This window comes from Octopus bimaculoides, chromosome 11 (assembly GCF_046866305.1).
Source record: "Octopus bimaculoides isolate indiv1 chromosome 11, ASM4686630v1, whole genome shotgun sequence".
Taxonomy (NCBI): domain Eukaryota; kingdom Metazoa; phylum Mollusca; class Cephalopoda; order Octopoda; family Octopodidae; genus Octopus; species Octopus bimaculoides.
Window position 1 is genome coordinate 6,567,778 of NC_142938.1, and position 22,232 is coordinate 6,590,009.

General features: G+C 31.8%; 1 protein-coding gene across 50 annotated transcripts in view; it reads right to left on the minus strand.

The window, feature by feature from the left end:
* Positions 1–1,099: 1,099 nt before the first annotated feature.
* The window catches only part of LOC106877151 (spectrin beta chain), a 79,794-nt gene continuing 58,661 nt past the window's right edge, over positions 1,100–22,232 (minus strand). For 9 of the 50 annotated variants that reach the window (XM_089359278.1, XM_089359277.1, XM_089359274.1 and 6 more), the window contains 24 exons: positions 22,033–22,179; positions 21,176–21,439; positions 20,930–21,060; positions 20,622–20,808; positions 20,066–20,266; positions 19,456–19,664; positions 18,602–18,806; positions 17,567–17,830; positions 17,208–17,318; positions 16,409–16,653; positions 16,002–16,140; positions 15,530–15,614; positions 14,442–14,533; positions 14,180–14,284; positions 13,581–13,708; positions 12,879–12,997; positions 11,306–11,365; positions 10,213–10,311; positions 5,926–6,021; positions 4,479–4,575; positions 3,921–3,996; positions 3,036–3,182; positions 2,628–2,879; positions 1,100–1,867 (listed from right to left, as the gene is read on the minus strand). In XM_089359278.1, coding sequence (XP_089215404.1) covers positions 2,721–2,879; positions 3,036–3,182; positions 3,921–3,996; positions 4,479–4,575; positions 5,926–6,021; positions 10,213–10,311; positions 11,306–11,365; positions 12,879–12,997; positions 13,581–13,708; positions 14,180–14,284; positions 14,442–14,533; positions 15,530–15,614; positions 16,002–16,140; positions 16,409–16,653; positions 17,208–17,318; positions 17,567–17,830; positions 18,602–18,806; positions 19,456–19,664; positions 20,066–20,266; positions 20,622–20,808; positions 20,930–21,060; positions 21,176–21,439; positions 22,033–22,179 — 3,366 coding nt within the window. In that variant the 3' untranslated portion in view covers positions 1,100–1,867; positions 2,628–2,720. The remainder of the gene's footprint in view (positions 1,868–2,627; positions 2,880–3,035; positions 3,183–3,920; positions 3,997–4,478; positions 4,576–5,925; positions 6,022–10,212; positions 10,312–11,305; positions 11,366–12,878; positions 12,998–13,580; positions 13,709–14,179; positions 14,285–14,441; positions 14,534–15,529; positions 15,615–16,001; positions 16,141–16,408; positions 16,654–17,207; positions 17,319–17,566; positions 17,831–18,601; positions 18,807–19,455; positions 19,665–20,065; positions 20,267–20,621; positions 20,809–20,929; positions 21,061–21,175; positions 21,440–22,032; positions 22,180–22,232) is intronic. The other 41 variants (XM_089359285.1, XM_089359282.1, XM_089359279.1 and 38 more) reach the window with 5 other exon arrangements.

Genomic DNA, 22,232 nt, shown 5'->3' on the forward strand with positions numbered 1-22,232 from the left:
TATTTATCTTTTAAGCAAATACAAAAAAAATTTATTTTTTTCTTTTAATTGAGTAAAATTTTATTTGAAAGTAAAAAAAAATAAATAAAAAATTAATGTTTTAAAATGTTTTTTTTTTCTTTCTTTTCTTTTAAACTGAATTTCTAAAATATAGTAATAAGTGAAGTGTGGGGGTGGGTGGGAGGAGAGGCTGGGGGGAAGTGGGGGGGAGGTAGAGATCAGTGAAAGCAGTAGCAGCACTGAGAAGAAAGAACGCCAATAGCCACAGCTGCACAGACAACCATATTTCAGCGCTGCATCAGAAAGTACACAGCTAGAACCACTAGAGAGAGATTTATGTTAAAGGCATTTTTTTGAAACTGGCTAGGTTTGAGGAACAAGATAAGTAAGTTTGGGATTTAAGAATAATTCACATCACAATTATGGACAATAATAATAATAACTTATACAAATTTGTGTCATTTAGTTTTTAGCTAAAGTGACCACATGTAAGCTGCAGCCCGACATATATTTTCTTCATTGCTTAGAGTTAATGGAGAAATGGAAAGAGGTACAAGAAAATTCCCGTCCACATTATTATTATTAAAAAGCTGTTTTGTTATGAGAGCAAAGAATATAAATGCACTCCAGCTTTTGGTTTGTTTTGCTAACATTGTTATGGAATTACAAAGAGAATTTTGACAACACCACATCATTTTTTTATATTTTTTCATTTCCCTTAAGTTAAATTGAACAGTTGTTAAATTCTTAAATTGTTGTGGAAAATCTTTTAAAAATATGCTGACAAGTAATGAAACGGTTATTGATATCATAAAAAAAAAATTTTTTTTTTTTAATATTTTTAAAAGCAAAACAGGAATTTTGTTTCCATTTTATTAAAATTTAACATATAATAAAAATAAAATATTTGCAATTTCGGGAAAAGGGAAGGGAAATTTTCTTTCTAACCTCTTTCTAAAAAGTGAAGAAAATATATTAAGAAGCTGCCTAATGTGAAATATGTGTCCAACTTTTTTTTCCAGCTAAGTCCATTGTACTATAATAATTTTGGAATCCCTATAACAATTGTAGTCGTCAAAAGCAAACACAAAAAGGTAAATTGATACTATATGTAAGATTAAACCAAATGTTATTTGGTTCTTTTTATTTTCTCTTGTCTGTTACAGGTTGCAAGCACTTGGCAGATGCACATGAATCAACCAGCAAAAGGAGTAAGCCAGCAATTTAGGCAAAAAGCATCAGAACAATATATTCTTGACATACACACATGCCACATATAAACATACAGACGTCAGTGTGTTTTTTTTTGGGGGGGGGAGATGACACACTGTGATGCAAATATACATTCAGCTTGTCTTGGATACAACTTTCTTACATTAGACTCATTCTTCATAGTTTAACATATAAGTCAGTTATACCTCCAAGTTATTAGGCAGAATTAATTAGTCTAAGTAAATGGGTGAAATTCTTTTAGGCGCATTATACATCTCAGGCTAATTTATTGGAATTTTTCTTTATTTCCTCATACAGACGCTCGCTCACTCACACACACACAATTTCTCTGTACAATCATTCAATTTATAGAAGAGGCTTTAATTTGAAAGGCAAAATATCTGTAATGTTTCTTAATATGGTTACTTTAATATTTCAGAAGTTCATAGTTTTGTTGTTCAATCCACTGTAGTTGGTTGTTGGTTGAGTCCAGTTTTGCATAGATGGAATGCCACAGTTTATATATATAGATATATATATAGATATATATATATATATATATATATAGATTTTTTTTTTGTTGCTGTTTTTGTTTGGTTTTGGGACAAAATTGTTGCTGCTGCTGAAAAACTATGCTGCATCAAAGATTGTTGTTCTGGTGAAAGACAGAAATCAGATTTATTAAATTTCAGATCAGAATTTAAAATTGGAAAATAAACTCTCATCTAAAACAATTTAGAGAAGTTGACGGAGAAATAAATAAATTTTTGGCAACAATTCTTTAAATACATTTTATATCGATATTTAAAAAACAAAAAAAAAAAAAAAAAGAAATATATTCCCATGAACTTAGCAGTCCAATTAAAATGAAGTCAACTTAAGGTTTCAATTAAATTCTACAAATGTTACATATGCACAGATATCTGCAGACACAAAAGAACATTTAAAGAGTGAGAAAGAATCAGAGAAAATTACCAACTTTACAGAAAACCAAAACGTATTTTACAAAGTGGCAGTGGGTTTTTTTTCCAGATTTTTTTCAGAAAATTCAGATTGAAACGAACCCCTCCCAAAGTTAAAATGTAACGGTTTGTATTTGTAACGCAAGCTCGTGTGTGTGTGTGTGAGAGAGAGAGAGAGAGATTAGAGACTAATAGTAGACAACATTTAATATCACTTTGAGGTTTACTCCCAAACTGATCTTGTTTAGAATCAGTTCTGGTGGCAGCAAATAAATTTGTTGTATTTAATTTTGTAACATACTTTAATGAAAATGTAGGCAGTTCTGTGTTAGAAGCACAGAAAAGCAAGTTTGAAGGAATAAGACAATTTCTAGGCAAGTTGACAGATGAGAGTTAGACTGGTAGCTTCATGGAATGCCTTTATTTTTAATGAAAGAAAGTCACATTAACTACCTTGCAGCAAAAGCAGCAACAGCGTAGCCTCTTAAGATATTCCACCCAAAGCATGTGTGATAGGACTGCAATGAATTATCTTTTTGTGGATATTTATTTCTTTTTCAATGTGAAAAAACTCCTTCGCTTGTGTTCATCTCGTTTTGGTTCACCTTCTGGTTTTGCAGGGAGTGTTTGTGATCTAGTGGGTCCGCTACTGCTGGCTTCTCCAGTTGCTGCACTTACTTTCGTGATCCAATTTTCCATTTCAGCCTTAAAAGCAAAAGTGAAAGTTTCAAATTAGAGAAATTAAAATTAACAGACTTAGAAAAACTTGCAAAATATATATTTTTCATAACATGCCTCTTTAAAAAAAAAAAAAAAAAAAAAAGTCGAGGTTATTTAAAAATAAGTGAAGAACAAACTTACATCATCTTTACATTGGAATAGGTATTCAGCACCACCGGCCAATTTTAGACGGAACACATGAGGACGTTTGGTGTAATCGTGAGCTCGATCACAGGTAGCTCCACTCAAATTGATGGCAGTTTCATGATGAAGGCGTGTATTAGGATCCTACAATATTAGTAACAAGAATTGTAATGCGGATCAATGTTTCTATAAACAAGAGATTAAATCAAATTATATGACAATTGCAATAGTAATGGAAAATCATTAAATTTGCTGTTGAGGTGTAGAGTTCACGTTCAGAGTTTAAATCCATTATCAGCCTCGACTGCAGCTGACCATCAAATGTGGTGAACTTGTTGGTCAGAGCTGGCTCAGCCCATCTTGGGTGAATGCTGCCACAAGTACAATATTGTCGAATTGGAGATTTAAGATTTACAAATATATTACGATACTTAATTAGGGAAAAGTTAAATCTGTCCACAGTTTTACACTAATCTCTCTGTAAGAGTGGATGACTCTCCAGAAGCCCTGGCCCTTTTTTGCTTCTCAACTATTAAATGTCAAATTCATGGAATATTTCCACTACATCAGATCTAATTATCAAATCATTAGATTGAGTTCTTGTCAAATCCTTATTATCTTAGCAATCCCAAACCAATTTTTCATGGTTGGATATTACACAGCAGAGCTTTATTGAATTCCAAAGTGAACTTCCATTTTTTTCACTGAATGTACAAAAATACAACCCCATCTGTTGCAGCAGTTTCAAACCACAACCAACCATTTCATGGGAATGAAATAAAAGCTAGCTAATTAAGAAAAGAAAATATTTAGTCTGCATTAAGGTTCTCAACCTGACCTTACATAATGTAAAAAAAAAAGAAGCAAATAGTTTGTACTCACAGTCTTTGCATGTTTGAAGTCTTTATAGCAGGAAAGTTCATTTGCTTGAAGTATAATGTAAGCTTTCTCCCAAGATCTATGAATGTAAAACAGTTAATAGCAATAATTACATCACATTTACATTGTACGTACACCACTGGCATCACATACATACAAAAATATGAAACTTCTGAGGAGAGGAAATTACTGATACTGGCCAAGAAAATGTTTTATAAATCTTAAAAAGACAAAAATCTATGTTGCAAAATTTAGAGATCCCAAAACTGCTATTTTTTGATATTTATTGAAATCATTGAGAAGAATAGAATCAATGAGGGGGAGGGGGATCTATTTAGCAGATACAGATCATTCAAGTGACTACACATAGTGATTATAAAATTCAATTACACATCTATATTCATTTATCACTGAACCAAGATACCATGGTTCATTAATTGTGAACCAGAATATCTATTTATTCCCTCTCCTCAAAACTGCTGGCTTTGTTCCAAAATAAATCATTACATGTAACATCTAACTCTTTAGCAATGGACAATTCAAAGAGAATAAAATACTTACCGGTTGGAAGCTTTTTTGGTTTGTGTTTCCCACTCATGTTTTCTGATTAATGCTCCTTCAAGATGTTCTGCTTCTGGAGCCCCAGCTAATTGATGTTCTATAAAAACCAATACATAACCATTATAACAACAGAATCTAAAATAACACCAGCTGTAATATCAACAACATATTTTCAATGAATCCAATCTCTATCTAATGAAAATGCACCTAAAAGATTTAGCCACGATCTTGACCAACTGCAGTTTTATGAAGAGATAATTCGATGAATGAATTTTGTTCAAATATTAGGCAACAATAAGTGCAGGTGACACAGAGCTTCTTGTAGGCAGGGATTGCTTAAATTTTCTCCAATAAAGTTTTTCACGGATGATGCAGATGACTGTATATTTAGTGATTCAAAAGGATATATGTAAAGACTATTATGAAATGAATGAGAAAGGTTTGTTGAAGACAAACTACAAGTATCAATTTTTGATACAATTAAAATAAAATAAACTGAGGTTTACCTATTATTTCCCATAAAGTATTGCATATCTTGAAATTAAACTATGAACATTATAACTAGTAATCCTTCGTTGTTCTGATATCAATTTTGAGATTTCCTATCAGGTTTAACAGATTCAATAGCGATTTAACTCTAAAGCTAATGTAGCACTTAAATAACATTGTGTGCCTAAATATAAATATTTAACATGTAAGACATTCTGCCGAAGCAGTGTTTTGCTGATTGATGTAATAAGAAATATAATGGCATGGAAATGAAAAAAAAAAACAAAAAAACAATGATGGTTATTATAAAACATTAATACAATATGAACTGTTGTAAGTTAAGAACATTTTCTGTCTTGACTTTGAATATGAAAGCAAATAGATCATGGATGAAAAAAAAAACATTTCAAAAAATTTCCTTCAATACTGCAGAACTCCAAATGATTTGAATTCGTTTGTGTACATTCAATGGCTTCCAATGATTTGAAAACTGTAAGTGAATTTTTATTTTTGTACTTTGGTAGTTTTAGTAACAGAAAAAAAAAACAAAACAAAAAAAAAACTGACAGGAATATGAAACAACCTCTTTGGTAGAGAAAGAAATGAAGATCTGAATATATTTGAACTTTTTTCAAAAGCAGTGAAAAAGATATGAAAATCAAAGATGTAGATGACAAATGTCAAAAAAAACTTTTTAAAAATTGGAAAAAAAAAAAAAAATTACCGAACAAAATGGATATAATGCAAATGTTTGAGAAAATTAAGAGAGATCAGCAAAATCCCAATCCAAGAAACAGATTAAAGAAAATACCAAGTAGTAGGAGAAATATAAATGATTTATACACATGTGTATATGTATATATATATATAGAGAGAGTGTAGAACACCAAAGACCACATCAGTGTGAGAGCTGCCCTGTGCTTTATTGCGCTTTTAGATATACAAAGTTTATCTTTACCTGAACGACTAGGTGATGACGGACCTTCATCTTCACGTTTACGAGCAAAGAATCTTCCAAATGGTGATTTGGAACGTGATCGTTTCTTCTCCTTATCTAATACAAAAATTACGAAGTACATTATTATAGTAATTGATCATTAGGACAAGATGCTCTGCCAACAAAAGCATCTGCCAGCCCAAAGCCTTGAAAAGCAAATCCCAAGCAAAACAGTGGCAGCACCGAGGCCAAAAAGCCTATTCCTTCCTACCAATCATGCAGCAGAAAACACTTAAACGTGTCAGTTCAACAAACTCACAACAAACCTAATAATTCTTTCTGCTTTCCAACAAAAGATTGGAAAGAATAGTGAGAAGCTAGTAGAATGTTAGAAGAAATACTTAACGTCTATGCTAGTAGCAGAAGACATGAGAAGAATGCTGTGCTGGTTTGAATTAAGTGAAAAGTAGTGACTTATAATTGCGTTGAGTGCTGTTAAAACTGTTTCACTTGAATACACAAGTGCATAGAAGCAACAACTTTTAATACAATTTTAAACATTTTGGCAATCAATAGTTAAAGCTTTTCTTGCAAGGAGTAGCGTTAGTTTTTTGTGAATGGGAGGAAATGGATATAAATGGATTTAATTTTTTTTTTTTTTTTTAAACTATGAGAGGGGTAGTGGTCTTCAGTGGTAATAAAGATGAAAAGTATGATGATTACGAGGAAAAAAAAAAAAAAAAAAAAAAAAAAAATCAAAGATACAAGTTGATTGAACTTTTTAAAAAAGAATAAGTTTTTAAAACTAAGAAAACTATGGATGCTCTGAAGCTGAAGACTAAAGATAGGAAGATATTTGATGTTTTGTTTTAACTGTTATGGCTTTCCATACAAACAATATAACAAACAAATCAGGCAAACCTAAATATAACCAACTTCCAGCTCCTGAGAACTGTGTACTAATAATCAAAGATTTGACAATCCGAATGAACAGTTTATAGTATTCCAGTTTGTTACCTGCTGGTTATAAACTGAATCCAAAAGAATACCAGGAATGTCTCCATGCTTTCATGGTTAACAGATTAAGTAATGTATTGAAGTAGAACCAGTCCTAACATTTTGGTAAGCAGCTAGCAGATGACGGCTCTTCAGACTATGAGTAACTAGTTCACCCTTTAGCATTTAAACCGACCGTATCTGGCCAAGATATTCAGCCTCATCTATGTTCAAACTGGTCAAATCCAACATTTCACACCTACCCTACAATGTCATTCTAAACATAATCACATCATTGAAATCATTAAGCCAAGAGACAATGCATAATCTGAATGCTAAAGGGTTAAATAAGATTTGAATCAAAATAAATTACCAATGAATCTATTATTGGTAAAGTCATTTGGATTAATACTCATTGATCAGCTTATTAATTAATTAATTAATTGCGAGTAAAATAAAAGTAGAAAAGTTTTTTTTTTTTTTTAAAGTTTCAAGGAGAATTTCAATTTTAAGCAATAGTCAACTATGATTCCACAATCCTCCACATGTGTAAAATGCTTATAAAAACCCAATAAAATTCTGTGAGATTTTCTTCACAAAATGTGTCAAGTGATGGAAACCATTTCAAAATGCCCAGATTTTTGAGTTCAGTTAGTAAAAAAATTAATTACTGCAGGTGGTTATTTGAAATATTTCCAATGAAACTGACCATATCTTAAAAGCTTGTAATAATTACAGCTAAACATAAGCTACACACACACTTTACAATATTTTCTTAAATTCTGAAAATTTGGATTTCAGCACATTATTAGCGCCATCCAAATATCACAAGAAAAAAAATATCAGCAATCATGAAGTAAGAATAGCAACTTATCAGACGGGCAGGTAAGCTGCCTTGTTGGTCATGACATATGATTTTATAGCAATAGCTAAACTAAAAGAAATATGTAGGAATTTAAAATATCCAAGTTACAACTTTTAGAAATATTGAACGATTTATAAGTTGATGTCCTAAAGTTGAAACAAACTTGGCACTGAACGATGATGAGTATTCAGTTCTTGAGATAAATATCCCTAGAGATGACATGATGGGTCAACATGAGAGGTCAATAGCTATGAGTAATCAGCAGGTTTTAGTAAAACACGGACAATCAAATGCACGCAAATAATCTACATTCTAAGATAAAAAAAAAGACACAAATGAAAGAATCTGTCATATAACATTAAGTCTGGTGATTAACTGAAAATGCCATTATGCATTAAAAAAAAAATCTACCAGTTTTTATTAAAATGAAACGATTAAAAATGTAATATTTAAGAACTTAATATATCAAAATGAAAGTTAATGGATTTTATAAAAGATTAATCTTTTAATTAATATATTTATGACAGATTCCGTGAATGATAAAACAAGATATAAAACCTACATTATTTAATGTGTAATTATTTATATTTTACACAAAGAGTTACTTGTTAAAAGTCATCTGTGATTGGTAATTTATGCATAATTACAGTTATATCCTTATACATAACAGTACTTTACATAAAGTATTTACAATGGAATAAATTATAATCAATTGCAGCGTGGAAGGTAATGTTTACTATAAATTAAAAACTGAAAATTACAACAAAAAATTGAGAAAATTAAAATGACTGGACAACAACCTCATGCAACTGAGTAATCGGCAGCAAGAACAGAGTTAGATGAACATAGACAACTGAGTAATTAGTACCAAGAACAGAGTTAGATGAACATAACTGCAACTCTTGGAGAGTTAAAAAAAAAAATCATCTAATGACAATTTCCCACTTATGACAAGTTATAAGAAAAGAGGAGTTTCGACAAGTAAAGATCATAGTAACAGATATACATGATCTCACAGACAGAACGTAATTGAACAGCATTAAGTGAAAAGGTGTAGAAACCAGATGATGAAGAAAAAGAAAGATTCCGGCTAAGATGAAAACCATGGTTATCAAAATTGAAATGATGAGCAAACACATACACACAATGAATAATAAAAAAAAAAAAATGTTAAAAAAATTCTGGGATGGTGCAAATTTGGTATATATCTGAAAATATTTTGGTAGGTTTGACAATGAATCCCATATAAAATAAAAGCTATTCCTTTTAACTCATCAAAAATTTGTCTCAAAAGAAAATATCTGCTGTACAGCAGCACGCACAATGAAAACTTTTTCCCTGTTGCGAAGCATTTTAAAGCACTTTAAATGAAAATATTCAAAACAATATTTCATTCCAAATTCAATCTTTTTTTTTTTTTTTGCATCAAATCCTGAAATAATTTTATTTTCAAACAGGTGTTTTATTCAAAGTTTCATTCCAGGCCCAGTTCTCGTTTTCATCTGAAATTATGTCACACGCCTATAACCAGGAAATTTTGCAGCACTTTAGCCACAAGACTAATTTAAAAAAAAAATTTTGTGAAATATTTAGAAAGTTTTCCTGAAAAATATTTTCCTACATAAAATCCGTTGCTTATATTTACATAATATATCGTCTACTATGGTATAAGTTTAATTCTGTGGACTATTATTTATATTCTACAAGAAATATATGAAAATAGTGTTCCTTGATATTGTGGTTATAGATAACTACACAAGACTTTTTTTTTTTGTCTAAAAAATATACAATTTTTATTTACTTAAAATCTGATTATGTAGGTACCTTCAGAAAGGGATAAAAAAAAAAAGTACAACTAAGGTTATATTTATAAGAAAAAAATTCTCATTTGAATATATTTAAAAAGTTTATGGAATGGGAATGTTTAAAAAAAAAAAAACGCAAAAGGTCTCTGGCTTTTGTTGTGAAGTTTAGAATATATAGAAGCAGAATGAAAGCATTACAGTAAAATATGAAAGTGAAAAGATTACAGCAGTAAATGCAAAAATGAAGAATAACGAAAAAAGAAAAAAAAAAAAAGGAAAATGAAATGAGAGCTTTGACAGATAGAAAATAGGCAAATTGTATTTTAGAAAGAGGTGGAGGGGTTTTTGATTTTTATAGCGCAGAGCAAGACACTAGAATTGTAATTTGAAATAAAATCTACAGTTTTTAAAATTATACAAAAATTGACTTAAAATTGATTATCAGATTAATAATTTAAAGTTTAATTACATAAAATTTATTTTATGTATTATTTATATGTGTATATAGTGTGAAGTTTAAAACTTACAACTCGTTAATATATAAATTAGGTTACTTTTAATGTTTTATAAATGAACAATATTTTAGTGAAAACGGTAAGCTAATGGATGATGGTCTTGAGACAGTGTTGTAAAAGCACCTACTATTCTCAGAGTCGGCCCTTTGAGGGAGTGACCTGGACTTTGAGTGGACTGTAGTATCATCTGTAGCTTGGTATGATGACGATTCGTTTAATACAGCGCCTTGATTGACAAAACAACAACAGAAGATTGACGCATGCGAGAAAAGTGGTTGTTACATGCAAAACTTGAAGGTTCACTTAGAGAGAAAAATAGAAAAAATAAGAAATTCGATCAAATAAAAGAAAACAAAACAAAAAAGAAACAAGGAGATGGTTTCTCCAAACCTTTGATGGTTGATTATTTGGAAAGGTTTTACAACTTTAATATATTTTTGAAACATTTTTAAGCAACATTAGGACAGAATGGAAAAGTAAAAGGAAAAAGTAGGCCTGCAGTAGGAGATAATGTCGCAGAATGGAGACAGCAAGTATCAGCAGTAAAGTGAAACAGGCATAGTTTAGAGTAGTTTTGTGTGTGTAGGTTTAAAAAGCTGAGCGAGTTGAGTCGCAGCAGAGTTTACAAATACACTGACCAGAGAACGAGAGAGAGAGATACCACCGTCAGTTATAATTTTGTAATATTTGAAGCAATTTTTTGTTTGTTTGTTAGTTGTAATGAAAATATAAGCTTAAATAAGCAACTTTATTTGGAAGTCGTTAAGCAAATTGTTATACATTTTCTGTATATAAATTCATAACTTGCTTTTATGCATTTTATAAATAAATTTACTTTAGATTTCTAAGGATTATACTGAAGATTTTTTTTTATTCTCATTTTGATAGAATCCAGAAAAGTTAGACTGCATTTTAAACTAGAGATTAAATAAAGCCACCAGAATTTGAATGGGAAAAGTGGTGTGAAATATCCAAGAGTTGATCAGTTAATTATTACAAATTATTGATGCCAAAAGGAGCTTTGATGCCATGATTATATGAGACATGGATATATGAAGCGTGTTAAAACAACAAATATAAACAAAACCCGCAAATATTAATGCTGTTTATCACGATGCAAATGTTAAAACTGCGTTTCTATCATTTTTTTTTTTTAAATATGGTTAAAAATGATTAAGAAAGCTTATATAAAACGCCACCCAACAGACAAAACTAGTCACCTTTTGGTACTGGTCTCAATGTATCTTTAGCTGGTAGTGTTGTGTGGGTCACAGTTTGACCTGTTGTGAGTAACAACAATAAGTATTTAGTGTATATATTATAACACTAATCTGGCTTAACAATGGTCTCTATCAGCCATCCGTATTAACTTCAACTAACACACGTAAATGACAACATTTTTATATTTGGCATATAATTCAAATGATATTGGTTTAATAAACTATCATAAATATTATTGTAATTATTATTCAATATGGCCCAAGAAAGAAGAGCATTATAACATTATTACATGTCCTTCATTATAGCAGTGTTGCTTGACCCGCAAATTTGAGAACTTGATCGACACATCTCTCTCTTCTTGAAGTCTTCTGTATCTGAATTCTTCATATGATATTATTTAAACAAAAATTGCTCACAAAAGTTAATTTTGTATTAGCCTAATACTACAAAAACTTAGTTATTAGTAAATGCCTTCCTTGCTAAAATAAACAGGTCACTATAGCAATGCAAATTCAGTGACAATTTTCCATTTCTTTTTTTTTTTTTTTTTTTGTATTATTACAAAGTGTAATTTAAGGATTTGGATTAACTCGTGACATCTTCACTCTGGAAAATAGAAGATTAAGCATGCAAGAAAGATACAAATAAGGCAACTGAATACAGATGAGACAGGATTCGTTTACCATTTGAAAAATTCAATTGGTATGAAGCCGCAAATAAAAATAAAAAATAAAAAAGAGAAAGATATAACACAATTCAAGTATAAACATAATACAATTATATCAAGCAAAGTATAAAAGTAGGTACAGAAACTGCATAGAAAATAGATATAGAAAATGCCACAAACAAAGTGGGACGGGGCAGGGGACAGTCTTTACCTGAAGAAAAGTTTATTTAATAAGTGTTACTAATTAAATTTTGGGTTTGCCATAAAGTTCCTACCTTTGATCATAATAATACAATCTGTAATAGTACGTATAAGGAGGTTAATTATTTTTAGGCTAATGTCAACAGCTATTTAAAGTTTTCAAATAGAAATATTTGGACACACTTTAAAGAATTCCGTTTTTTTTTTTTTAAAACCTCTCCCTAACATCTAAGAACCTATTCTGCAGATCTCACACTGTCTACTAGAAAACTGAATGAGCAATTTAGGTGTTATATACATGTTGAATACAGGATTAAACTTGGGAACGTTACTTTATAAAATAATTTTCATATTTTTAACCGACACTATTTAGAATAAATAATTAACATACTTAGACACTATAAATCCCAACCAATAAAACTACTTATGTTAGACTAACACAAGTATTGCAGTCTTCTCGCTGCTGCTGCTGGAAATCTTGTGATGATGGTAGCTCAGGTTGGAGTCAGACAACCAGAAATAAGCTGCAAAACTGAGAATCATGCAGGTTAAAAAATAATTTGACAAAAATTCACTGGAAATCAAGTGAGATGCTGCAAAGTTGAAAATACCATTATGCCTTCATTCAGATGAAGGTTATCATTATGGAAAAAACAGTCCGTAAGACAGAAACAAAGTGAAAGTGTAGTTTCTTCTCTTCTTACCTGATTCATCAGTTACTTCTTTCTCGCCATTGGTCATAGCAGCTGGTCCTTGATCGTCTGATGTTGCTTCACCATCTTCTGGTTCAGTTGATACAACTTCTTCTGGTTCTGGCTCGGGTCTGTGGGAAAAAATGGCAGTTAAATTGGAATTCAGAAAATCAGTAAGCACTTATAGAAGGAAATATTCTAACATATAATTAGCACAAACATGGCTGTGAGGGTGAGAAGTTCGCTTCTCACCCATGTGCTCTTGGATCCAGTTAACTGAAATGACATCTTGAGCAAGTATCTTTTACTATAGCTCTGGGTCAACCAAAGCGTTGCGAGAGGATTTGGTAGAGAGAAACTGAAAGAAGCCCATTGTGTGTGTGTGAGTGCCTTTGTCTAAACACCTCATGATGGTTGTAAAGTGAGGTTGTTCATTTTCAGTCTATAGAAAACATATCTAGCAACAGGAAATATTATCTTGCTTGGAAACAAGTGAGGGTTGTCGACAGAAAGGGTATCTGGTCATAAAAAAATCTGCCTCAATAAATTTTGTGTAACTCATGCAAGCATGGAAAAGTGGACATTAAATTGATAATATCTAGCCATTTCTTCCTGCTTATAAGCTAGTTTCACCAGTTTCTCACAAATTCATCTTTAATCTAGAGCTTTTCTGACAGTTATAAATGATAAAATCTTGTAGATGCAAATACTTACGGCTCTTCTGGAGGTACAAATTCTGCAATATATTTTCGTCTCTTCTCTTCTTTAGATTTTTCTACTTCTTCAGGATGTTGTTGTCGATATTCTTCCTCTTGCCTTCTTTGAATTTCTTTAAGTTCAAACTAAATTAACAAAACACACTCGTATTATATATATGCACACATATAAGAGGCGGGGAAAATATTCTCTAAATGTCAACATTGTAAAATAAATTGAAATTATGTGTGTGTGTGTGTATGTATGCATTGAGTGTTTACAGAGTTTAATTATCAACATTTTTGGTTTTTATCCCATCAAAATGCTGAGAAATGAGCTGCTATACCTTGGGTTTTTGCATATGTTGTCACACAAAATGGGATGAGTACATTATAGACGAATGTTAAGAGTTTACATGTCATAAGTTGTGTGTTTGAGTGTGTGTATATATTATATACACACACATATAAAAACACTGACATACAAAGGTACAGTTGCTCCATTACTTTGTTGGTTATATTTGAAAGGGATCTGAAAACTTTTTTGTCTGTCGTTTTAGACTTGACCTCCAGAAGCAATTAAGCTAGTAAAAAAAAAAAAAAGAAAAATCCACTTACTGTTGTAAGTTTTTCGAGGGCAGCAAATCGTTCTTCTTGAGTTGCTGCAGATTTTTCAAAGGCCTCGTGTTTCTTAATAAGATTTTCAACTGCATCAAGTGTGTCCTGCAAAATACAAAGAAAAGAAAAGAAAAAAACATTAAAAATATTTAATATTACTTCCAATTCTCAAAAACAAATTGTAGAACTGTATATCATTGTAAATTAATTAGTGTAACAATCATAATTGAAAATTATTAACAGAAATAACTGAAATACTTACACCAAGATCTTGGTTTTGAAGGTATGGCTCTTGAGCAATAAGCCAAGATTCAGCAACAGCAGCGTCACGAGCAAACTGATATACTTCCAAAACTGAAAACGAAAGAAATTTTTTTTATTATCGTAAGTCACTGTCTAATATAATATATTAAAACTTACACAATGGATAACTAGTGAACAGGGGAAAAAATAACCCAGATTTGTGTTTTAACAATGGTCTATAAATTCGTTTTTAGATTTACCCATGTGTTAATTATGCCAGCATGGAAAATGGGAATGCAATGAGGATGATTAGTTAAATCAACACAGTTACAATGTTGCTAAATATAAGGAGCAAATGCAGTTAGTGATATTTATCATCAACATCATTTAATGTCCGTTTTCTCTGGGTCGGACAGTTTGACAAGAGCTGGCAAGCCAGAGGGTTGCCCCAGCCTCCAGTCATCCGTTGTGGCATGGTTTCTATGGTTGGATGCCCTTTCTAATGCCAATCACTTTACAGAGTGTATTGAGTGCTTTTTATGTCACACCAGCATGGGTGTTTTCTACATGGCACTGGCACAGGCATTCTCCATAGCCACATATGAATATCAAAATTGATATCATGCACAACTAAATTCAAATATTTTAATCACATCTTAGTTCAGTCAACTTTGTTTGATTCGTTATCTGAGCTAGCCAATTACTTTATTATATTTTTGCTCTAATAAACTTTAAAAGTTAAAAAATTTTTTTTTTTATTCCCATTACAATATTTGGAAAGGTCAGTTACTGCTGAAGAGCTAACAACTTTTGTTTTAGCCGGAAAAAGTTTAAGCAAAGGAAATATACTTTAATGCTTATCATTTAATGGAGAAACAAACCGCGTGCGTGGTGTGTTTTTTTTTTTAATGGTTACAAGACTAGAACTTACAATGAAAAGGCTGAAATTAGATACCACAAAGGCTTTTACCTAATAATTCTAGATAATATTGATTTCCAACAGAGCCACATAGGTACAAGGACACATTTTTACTCAATGCTCCAATGATTATGTTTAACAATGGAATCAAGTTATATAATATTAGTGACATACAAATTGTTACTTACTGAGCTGCAGGTATTCCCATCTCTCATCCCATTGCTCATTCATGGAATGCCTTTGAGATGTTAACTGTATTAATTTTTCTCTCACCTAAAAAAGTAGAAACAAAGAATTAGGGGAAAGTTTAAGTTATAAAATAATCAAAATTTTCTCATAAACATAAGATTCTTATCTTTCTATTTATCTATCCATACACCAAGTTACAAAGGTGTTTTTGCATGTTTTACCATAAGAGAGAATTTTCTCTCTGTGGTAATGCAATGAATTGGTCATTGGAAGTTAAAATGTGGTAGCTCCAAATTTACACAGGAAACTTTAGGTAACAAGATAAATTCTCATTACATAATCATAAGACAAGTAGTGAGCAAGCTAATAAATTAAAATAAATTTAGTTTAAATGAATACAATTTTGGTGAAAATATTTCATTAGGAATTATTACAAAGAAACCACTTTCATTAATTAATAAAGAAACTCACTTCACTGGATCGGTAATGTTTGCGAGTTATAAGATCTCTTCCTAAATTTATACAAATGGCAAAGTTTTCTTCTCGAGCATCGATTTCAGCCTTCAAACTTTGATGGTTGTTCATTAACAACTCTACACCCGACACATCTCTACAAAAGAAATGAAAATCAACAAATGAGTGACCATTAAAATAATAGATTTGATTTTGAAGGAGAACAAAAAGTTCTAAAAAAGCTGGATAGCAATTTGCAAATTGCTATCCAGCTTTAAAAGAACTTTCAGAGGATGTAGAAGTATCTACTGCAGAATGGGTGAATCGCTAAAGCAATATATCTGATAAAAAGAGCAGAAAATTTCATTTTTCTCAAGGGCTGCCTTAAATCTAGTCCTATTTTATGATCGAAGTGACCAACTTACCTTGGTTTTTCTTGAGTGCTCATTTGCCGCCTGATGTCATCAATCCATAACATAAGGTCTCTGACCATATTAAAGAATCTATAAAGGTCACTGGCATCAGCAAGTCTCATTCGTCGGCTCTCAACCATTAATTGCAAGTTACGCCAGGCGTTAACCACATCAGATTCCCAATTCTGAATCTCTCGTGCCTTCTCTCCGGCATATCCAATTTGAAGGCAAGCTGATTCCTCTTGAATTAAATGAACCTTTAAAAATATTTTAAAAAATATAAATTAATCAAACTGAAAAACGATAGCCACGAGAAAATTTCCCATTTCAAAGAAGCAAGCTAAAATTATAACCAACACTTGGCAAACAATCTTTTCTGGTTTCTGTAGGAAAACTGTGTTGAGTAATTCTCTTAATGTTACTGATACTACATAACTAATTAGCTATTTACAATGGAATGTTTAACAATTTAGTCAATGGTTTGATTTGAAAATGCATCAGTTTCTGACAAGATGCAAACTCTAAAATGCAGGCAAAGTCAAGTGCATATTACACAAAAAGACTGATACATTTAGGGAACAAAGGTACTGAAATGCAGTTGCTTCTTTTAACTGGAGCTAAATATTTAGTGCAATGAAGATCAAGCTATTTATGAAATACAACAGAAGTCCGATTCTGGCTTCAGCCTGGCTGGTTCTTGTGGTACCAACTGTCCCACCCATGTTATCATGGAACACGGACGTTTGATGATGATGATGATGATGATGGCAGATGAAAATAGTAAAGTCAAACCAAAACCAAAGAAACTTACTTGATTTCCAAGAGTAACTAAATCGTGTTCAAAGTTAGCATTCTTTCTTTGAAGAACAGCAACACTTTGAGCATCTCTTCCAACTTCTTCAGGTATGTAGTTCTTCTTTTCCTGTAATAGAAAATGCAATTAGATAAAAATAAAATAAAAAAATATTACAAATTATGTAAATTTAGAATATGGGAAATAAGATTATGAAATTTGTTATGAAACAAATCACTTAGTTTTTTTTCTTTTTTTAACTAAATTGCCCATTAACCGAATTTTGAAATTTCTCAAACATGCTTAATGCAGGAAATTACTTGCAGTCAATAACTTTACCAACTCAATATTCCAGCAGAAAAGTCTTTCAAACTTACTTGGATTCTTTCCAGAGTTTCTTTGCAATCGTGGTTAAACTTCCATAATTCCCATGAAGCTTGCAACATCTGTGTGCGGGTGTCTATTAACTCTAGCAAATCAGTCCAGGCTTCGTTCAAATTATCTTTCCATTGAGCAATAATTGGAGCATCAGAGTGCTCAGCTACAATCAAACTATCACAGATTTCATTTGCTGAGGCCACACGATCTTGTCCAAAGTTTTCAGTGTCTCTAGCAAATTCTTTAAATCTTTCTTTTAGAGTCTGATAAGATTGTAAAAGGAAAAGGGGGAAAAAAAAACAAAAAAAAAAACTCAATAATGCATGATCTTTCAAGACAAATTTAAAATATCAAATTACTATTTATGGATATTTTTCACAGAATAAGAACAATGGTAATAAATCTACTTTGTTTCAAAGGACATTGAAATAAATATTAATTCCACATTTCAGATGAAAAACTAGTAAAGTTTTCTCTTGTCACCATTTTTCCATACTGGCATGATCATGAATTAGATGTAACTTAAGATTTTCTACAGCCTGATGGTCTTTTTGTTGCCAGCTTTACTTGTATTCCAAGTCAGGTACTTTTCCATCCGACTGGTCCCAGATGGCTGCTGAATTACCAAACACTCATTCACTGGAGAAAGTAACCAGATGCCATAGTCTTTTTGCTCCGCCAGGACTCAGGACAACATGCTGGATTGATATTTACACATACACACAAACATCTTTTTGATTTCCATCCAATATCTCCGTTCACAAATCATTTGTCAGCTCCAGGTTATGGCAGAAGACACTTGCCCACCCACAATGCCCTGCAGAGGGGTGAGACACAATCCAGATTACATGGTTGCGATGTGAACTTTGTAACCATAAAACTGTGTAGACATGTATTTATGTAGTCACAAAATAAGGCTTAATATTTAACTAACTATAAAAGCATCTCAGTTGGAGTTCATTATGAAAAATATATTAATTCCTACAAAATGGTTATAATTTTCAATCAGATTAATTAAGTCAAACCCAACTTACAGTTACATGCTCATATTCTTGACCAAGTTCTTGAGATTTTGCTACAACTTCTCTTTCTGCAATCCATTGTAATAAGTCTTCAATTTCTCTACTTAGCATATATAATTTCAGCACCTCTTCAAGCTTGCCACGACGTTCTTGGGCCAAATCTTTCAGACCAGCATATAGCTTGTCCACTTGTGCTTGGCGAACAGCAATTTGTTCACTAAAAAATAAATAAAATGAAATAAATAAGATAAATTTGGAGGCAACAAAATTTTTTTTAAATATTTATTTGCATTTATTTGACAAAAGTAAATCAAGATTAAATTAAAACTAATATTTGTTTCATAGGTGTGATTGCCAAGTAAGTGATTAGATCTGAGACCACGTATTGAAATTAAAACAATTACAGCCAAGCCATTCAAAAACACACGATTTCACTCAAATTTATCGGGTGTCAAAATTTTTGTTGCACTATCTGGTCATTGACACAGTGTGAATGGAATCTTTTCTGTTTGGCTGCACTTTTTGAAATGTTAAAATTAGAGTGAAAATTTTCAAATTTGGTGTATTGATGTAATTTTTCATGCTGAATCTCAAAAGATAATTTACTTGTTCCAGAAAAAAGGTTTTTTTAAAAAAAAATCAGAGGTTTAAAGTTTGATCATTTGGCAGCCAAACATACTTTGAATGCAAATGGAACTGTATCAGTGACCAGGTTGCAGTTGGTGTGACAAAATATCTTGACACCAAATAAATTTTTAAGTCAACAGTTTTTGTGTATTTTTTGAACAGCTAATATGTCTTCTATGCTGTAAATATTTTCCTTATTTTTACATTAGAATGAAAAATAACCAAAGAGATAATCTCACCTTTCTGGATGTTCCTGTTCAATCAAATTTCTGCTTCTCTCACCCAACTGGCGGACAACATCTGCATAGTCCTCAACAGCGGATTCGAGATTCTGGTGTTTCTTAAGCATATTTTGTGCACCAATTTCATCTTTGGCCCGTTCCTCACCCATCATGTAAAGTTCTTGTTCACTCATCCAAGATTCTGCCTCAGAAGTATCTTGATAGTACTAAAAAAGACAACAGAGGCTTCCAACAATACATGAATTATTTGAAAAAGCAGTTTTTTTTAATTAAGAGAAAAAAAATCCCTTTTGTCTGTCCAAAGCATTTCCATAAGTTTGTCTTAAATGCATATGCTTGTTTTCAAAAATTATAGTTAGCCCTTGTTTCATATGTTCAAAGGAATATAAAACTTTCCTTTCTAGAGTCCCAAGTTAATCTGTTGGTTGAAAAAGTTAGAAATGCGTATCATATATGATGCATGGTTGCCAGGAAAATATGTCCTGCATATTACATGTGATACTCAGGTCAGACAAAGGGCTAAAAAATTTCTTTAAAAAAAAAAAAAAGGGAAGCAAAAAGCAGCAAGTCACATTTTAATAAAATGTTACTAATTGTTCTCACATACCTGTTGGGCAATATCTGAGAGCTGTAGGCGAGCTTTCCTTGCATCCACAGCATCCTTTAGAGTTTTCCACTTACTGCTAAGGTCATCAATGTGTTGTTGGAATTCATCAGCTTGTGGATGTTGTTCATTAACCAATTCTTGGCCAACAGCAATAACAGAATCAATACGGGGTTCGTGGTTTTCAATTTCTGTTTGCAATGACTAAAGAAATGAAAACAAAATGGAAAATGCCTATAAATATGTATTTGCACTGAATTAGAAAAAATTGGGAAAGAGAACCTCACTATTTCAGATTACATTTTACAACTACTGTTAAATTTAGTCTACACTATCGGGTTCCATCAAAATTATTCTTTAAAACTGATAATCAGATCAGTTAGCAAATCATGTAAAGTAAATCAATGTAAAGTGGTTGGTGTTAGGAAGGGCATTCAGCTGTAGAAACCATGTCAAAATAGACAATCGGAGCCTGGTGCAGCTGGTCGGTTCCTGTCAAACTATCCAACCTATGTTAACATGAAAAACAGACATTAAATGATGATGATGAACTACTTACATGTGTTTTCTTCATTAGTAACTGAACACTAAGAAGGCTGTTGCCATAGTTGCCAGAGGTTGCCAGGGGCATCTTTTCTTCAACCCACATTTTTTCATCTTCAATATCACGCTGAAACTGATGAATTCGTTTGACTCTCTCAAGTTGAGATCGTCTTACTAACAAAGGTGCCTGAATTTTCATGAACCTGCAACATAAAATAATCCAAGTAAATTACTATTGAATGTGTGCATGTGTGCATATTTATGAATTACTAATTAGCATTTTGATAACAGAATTTTCAAAAGTTAAAAAAACTGATATTTTACCGCTCAGCAACCGCCACTTTGCGAGCTTCGATTTCAGCCTCCTTATTAGGATCCATAGTTTTCAGGTAATTAGCTTGTTTATCAAGTTCTAACACTTGGTTCTCTTTACATTTCATCTGGCCTTCCAATTGCTGTTTAACAGAAATATACAAATTAAAGATATAAAAAAGCAAGGAAAAAAAAAAAAAAAAAAAAGAATTTTTAATCAAACATTTAATTAACGTAATTAAATTAAACAATACTTACATTTTGCCTCTGCATTTGAATGTTCACAGTGGTTAAATCTCTACCAAATTCTTCAGTAACAACTTGGGATTCCAGCTGTTGAATCCAACCATCAATGTCATCACAGCTCTGTTCGTAGAGGACTGAGCGATTAGCATCAAACAACCGCTCACCCTTATCCTTGGTGGTGTTTTCGAGCTCTTCCCATTGATTGCTGAGACTCTCAAGAACGGGACCAACCTGCTCAGCAGCTTCTGGTTTATCTTTCAACAAACCTTCACCAGCCTAAAATAGAAATATTAAAATTTTTTTTTTTAAACAGATCAATATTTGGAAACCTATTTTTCTAATGGGGAAAATATTCAATTAAGTCTCACAGATCTATAAACCCCACATATTTAACAGACATCTTTCAAGTCTTCACAGCCCATCTTGTTTACTCTCAGCACTAAAAGCTCTCACCTCAACTATTGTCTATAATTTTATAATCATTTCTCTTACAACAGTCTCTGAAATATAAATTCTATTTCAGCCTGTCACTGAAGTTTATTTTGCAGATCCAACAGATGGTTTCCAAGCCATTTTCAACATCATGTACTGCAATCAAATTTGATTTAACAATCAATAGAAACTTTGTTTATTTTAATGTTGTATATTTCCTAGAACTAACCTCCCCTTCGGTTTGAAAGTTTCAAAATGAAGAGGGGGGGGGGGGGGTGCTGTGCAGTGGAACTGAACCCAAGACCATATGGTTGGGAAGCAAACTTCTCAACCACACAGTCATGCCTGCACTTATTAAATAAAGTAATTAGAGTTTATATGACAAAATTACACTTTAATTGGGCAAGATAGAGAAGAAACAAAAAAAAAAAAAGTACCTCACGAAGTTTCAAAAGTCGATCTTTATTAGCTGCAATTTCAGATTCAAAAGCTTGATGTCGCATATATTTGCTGTGCAGGTTTTTAGCATCACGATAAGTCTCATCTTGAGCAGCTGACATTTTATCTTGAAGCCAGTCTCGTAACTAAAAAGAAAATAAAAGTATTTCGTATATTAAACTCTCCCAAACGATATGAG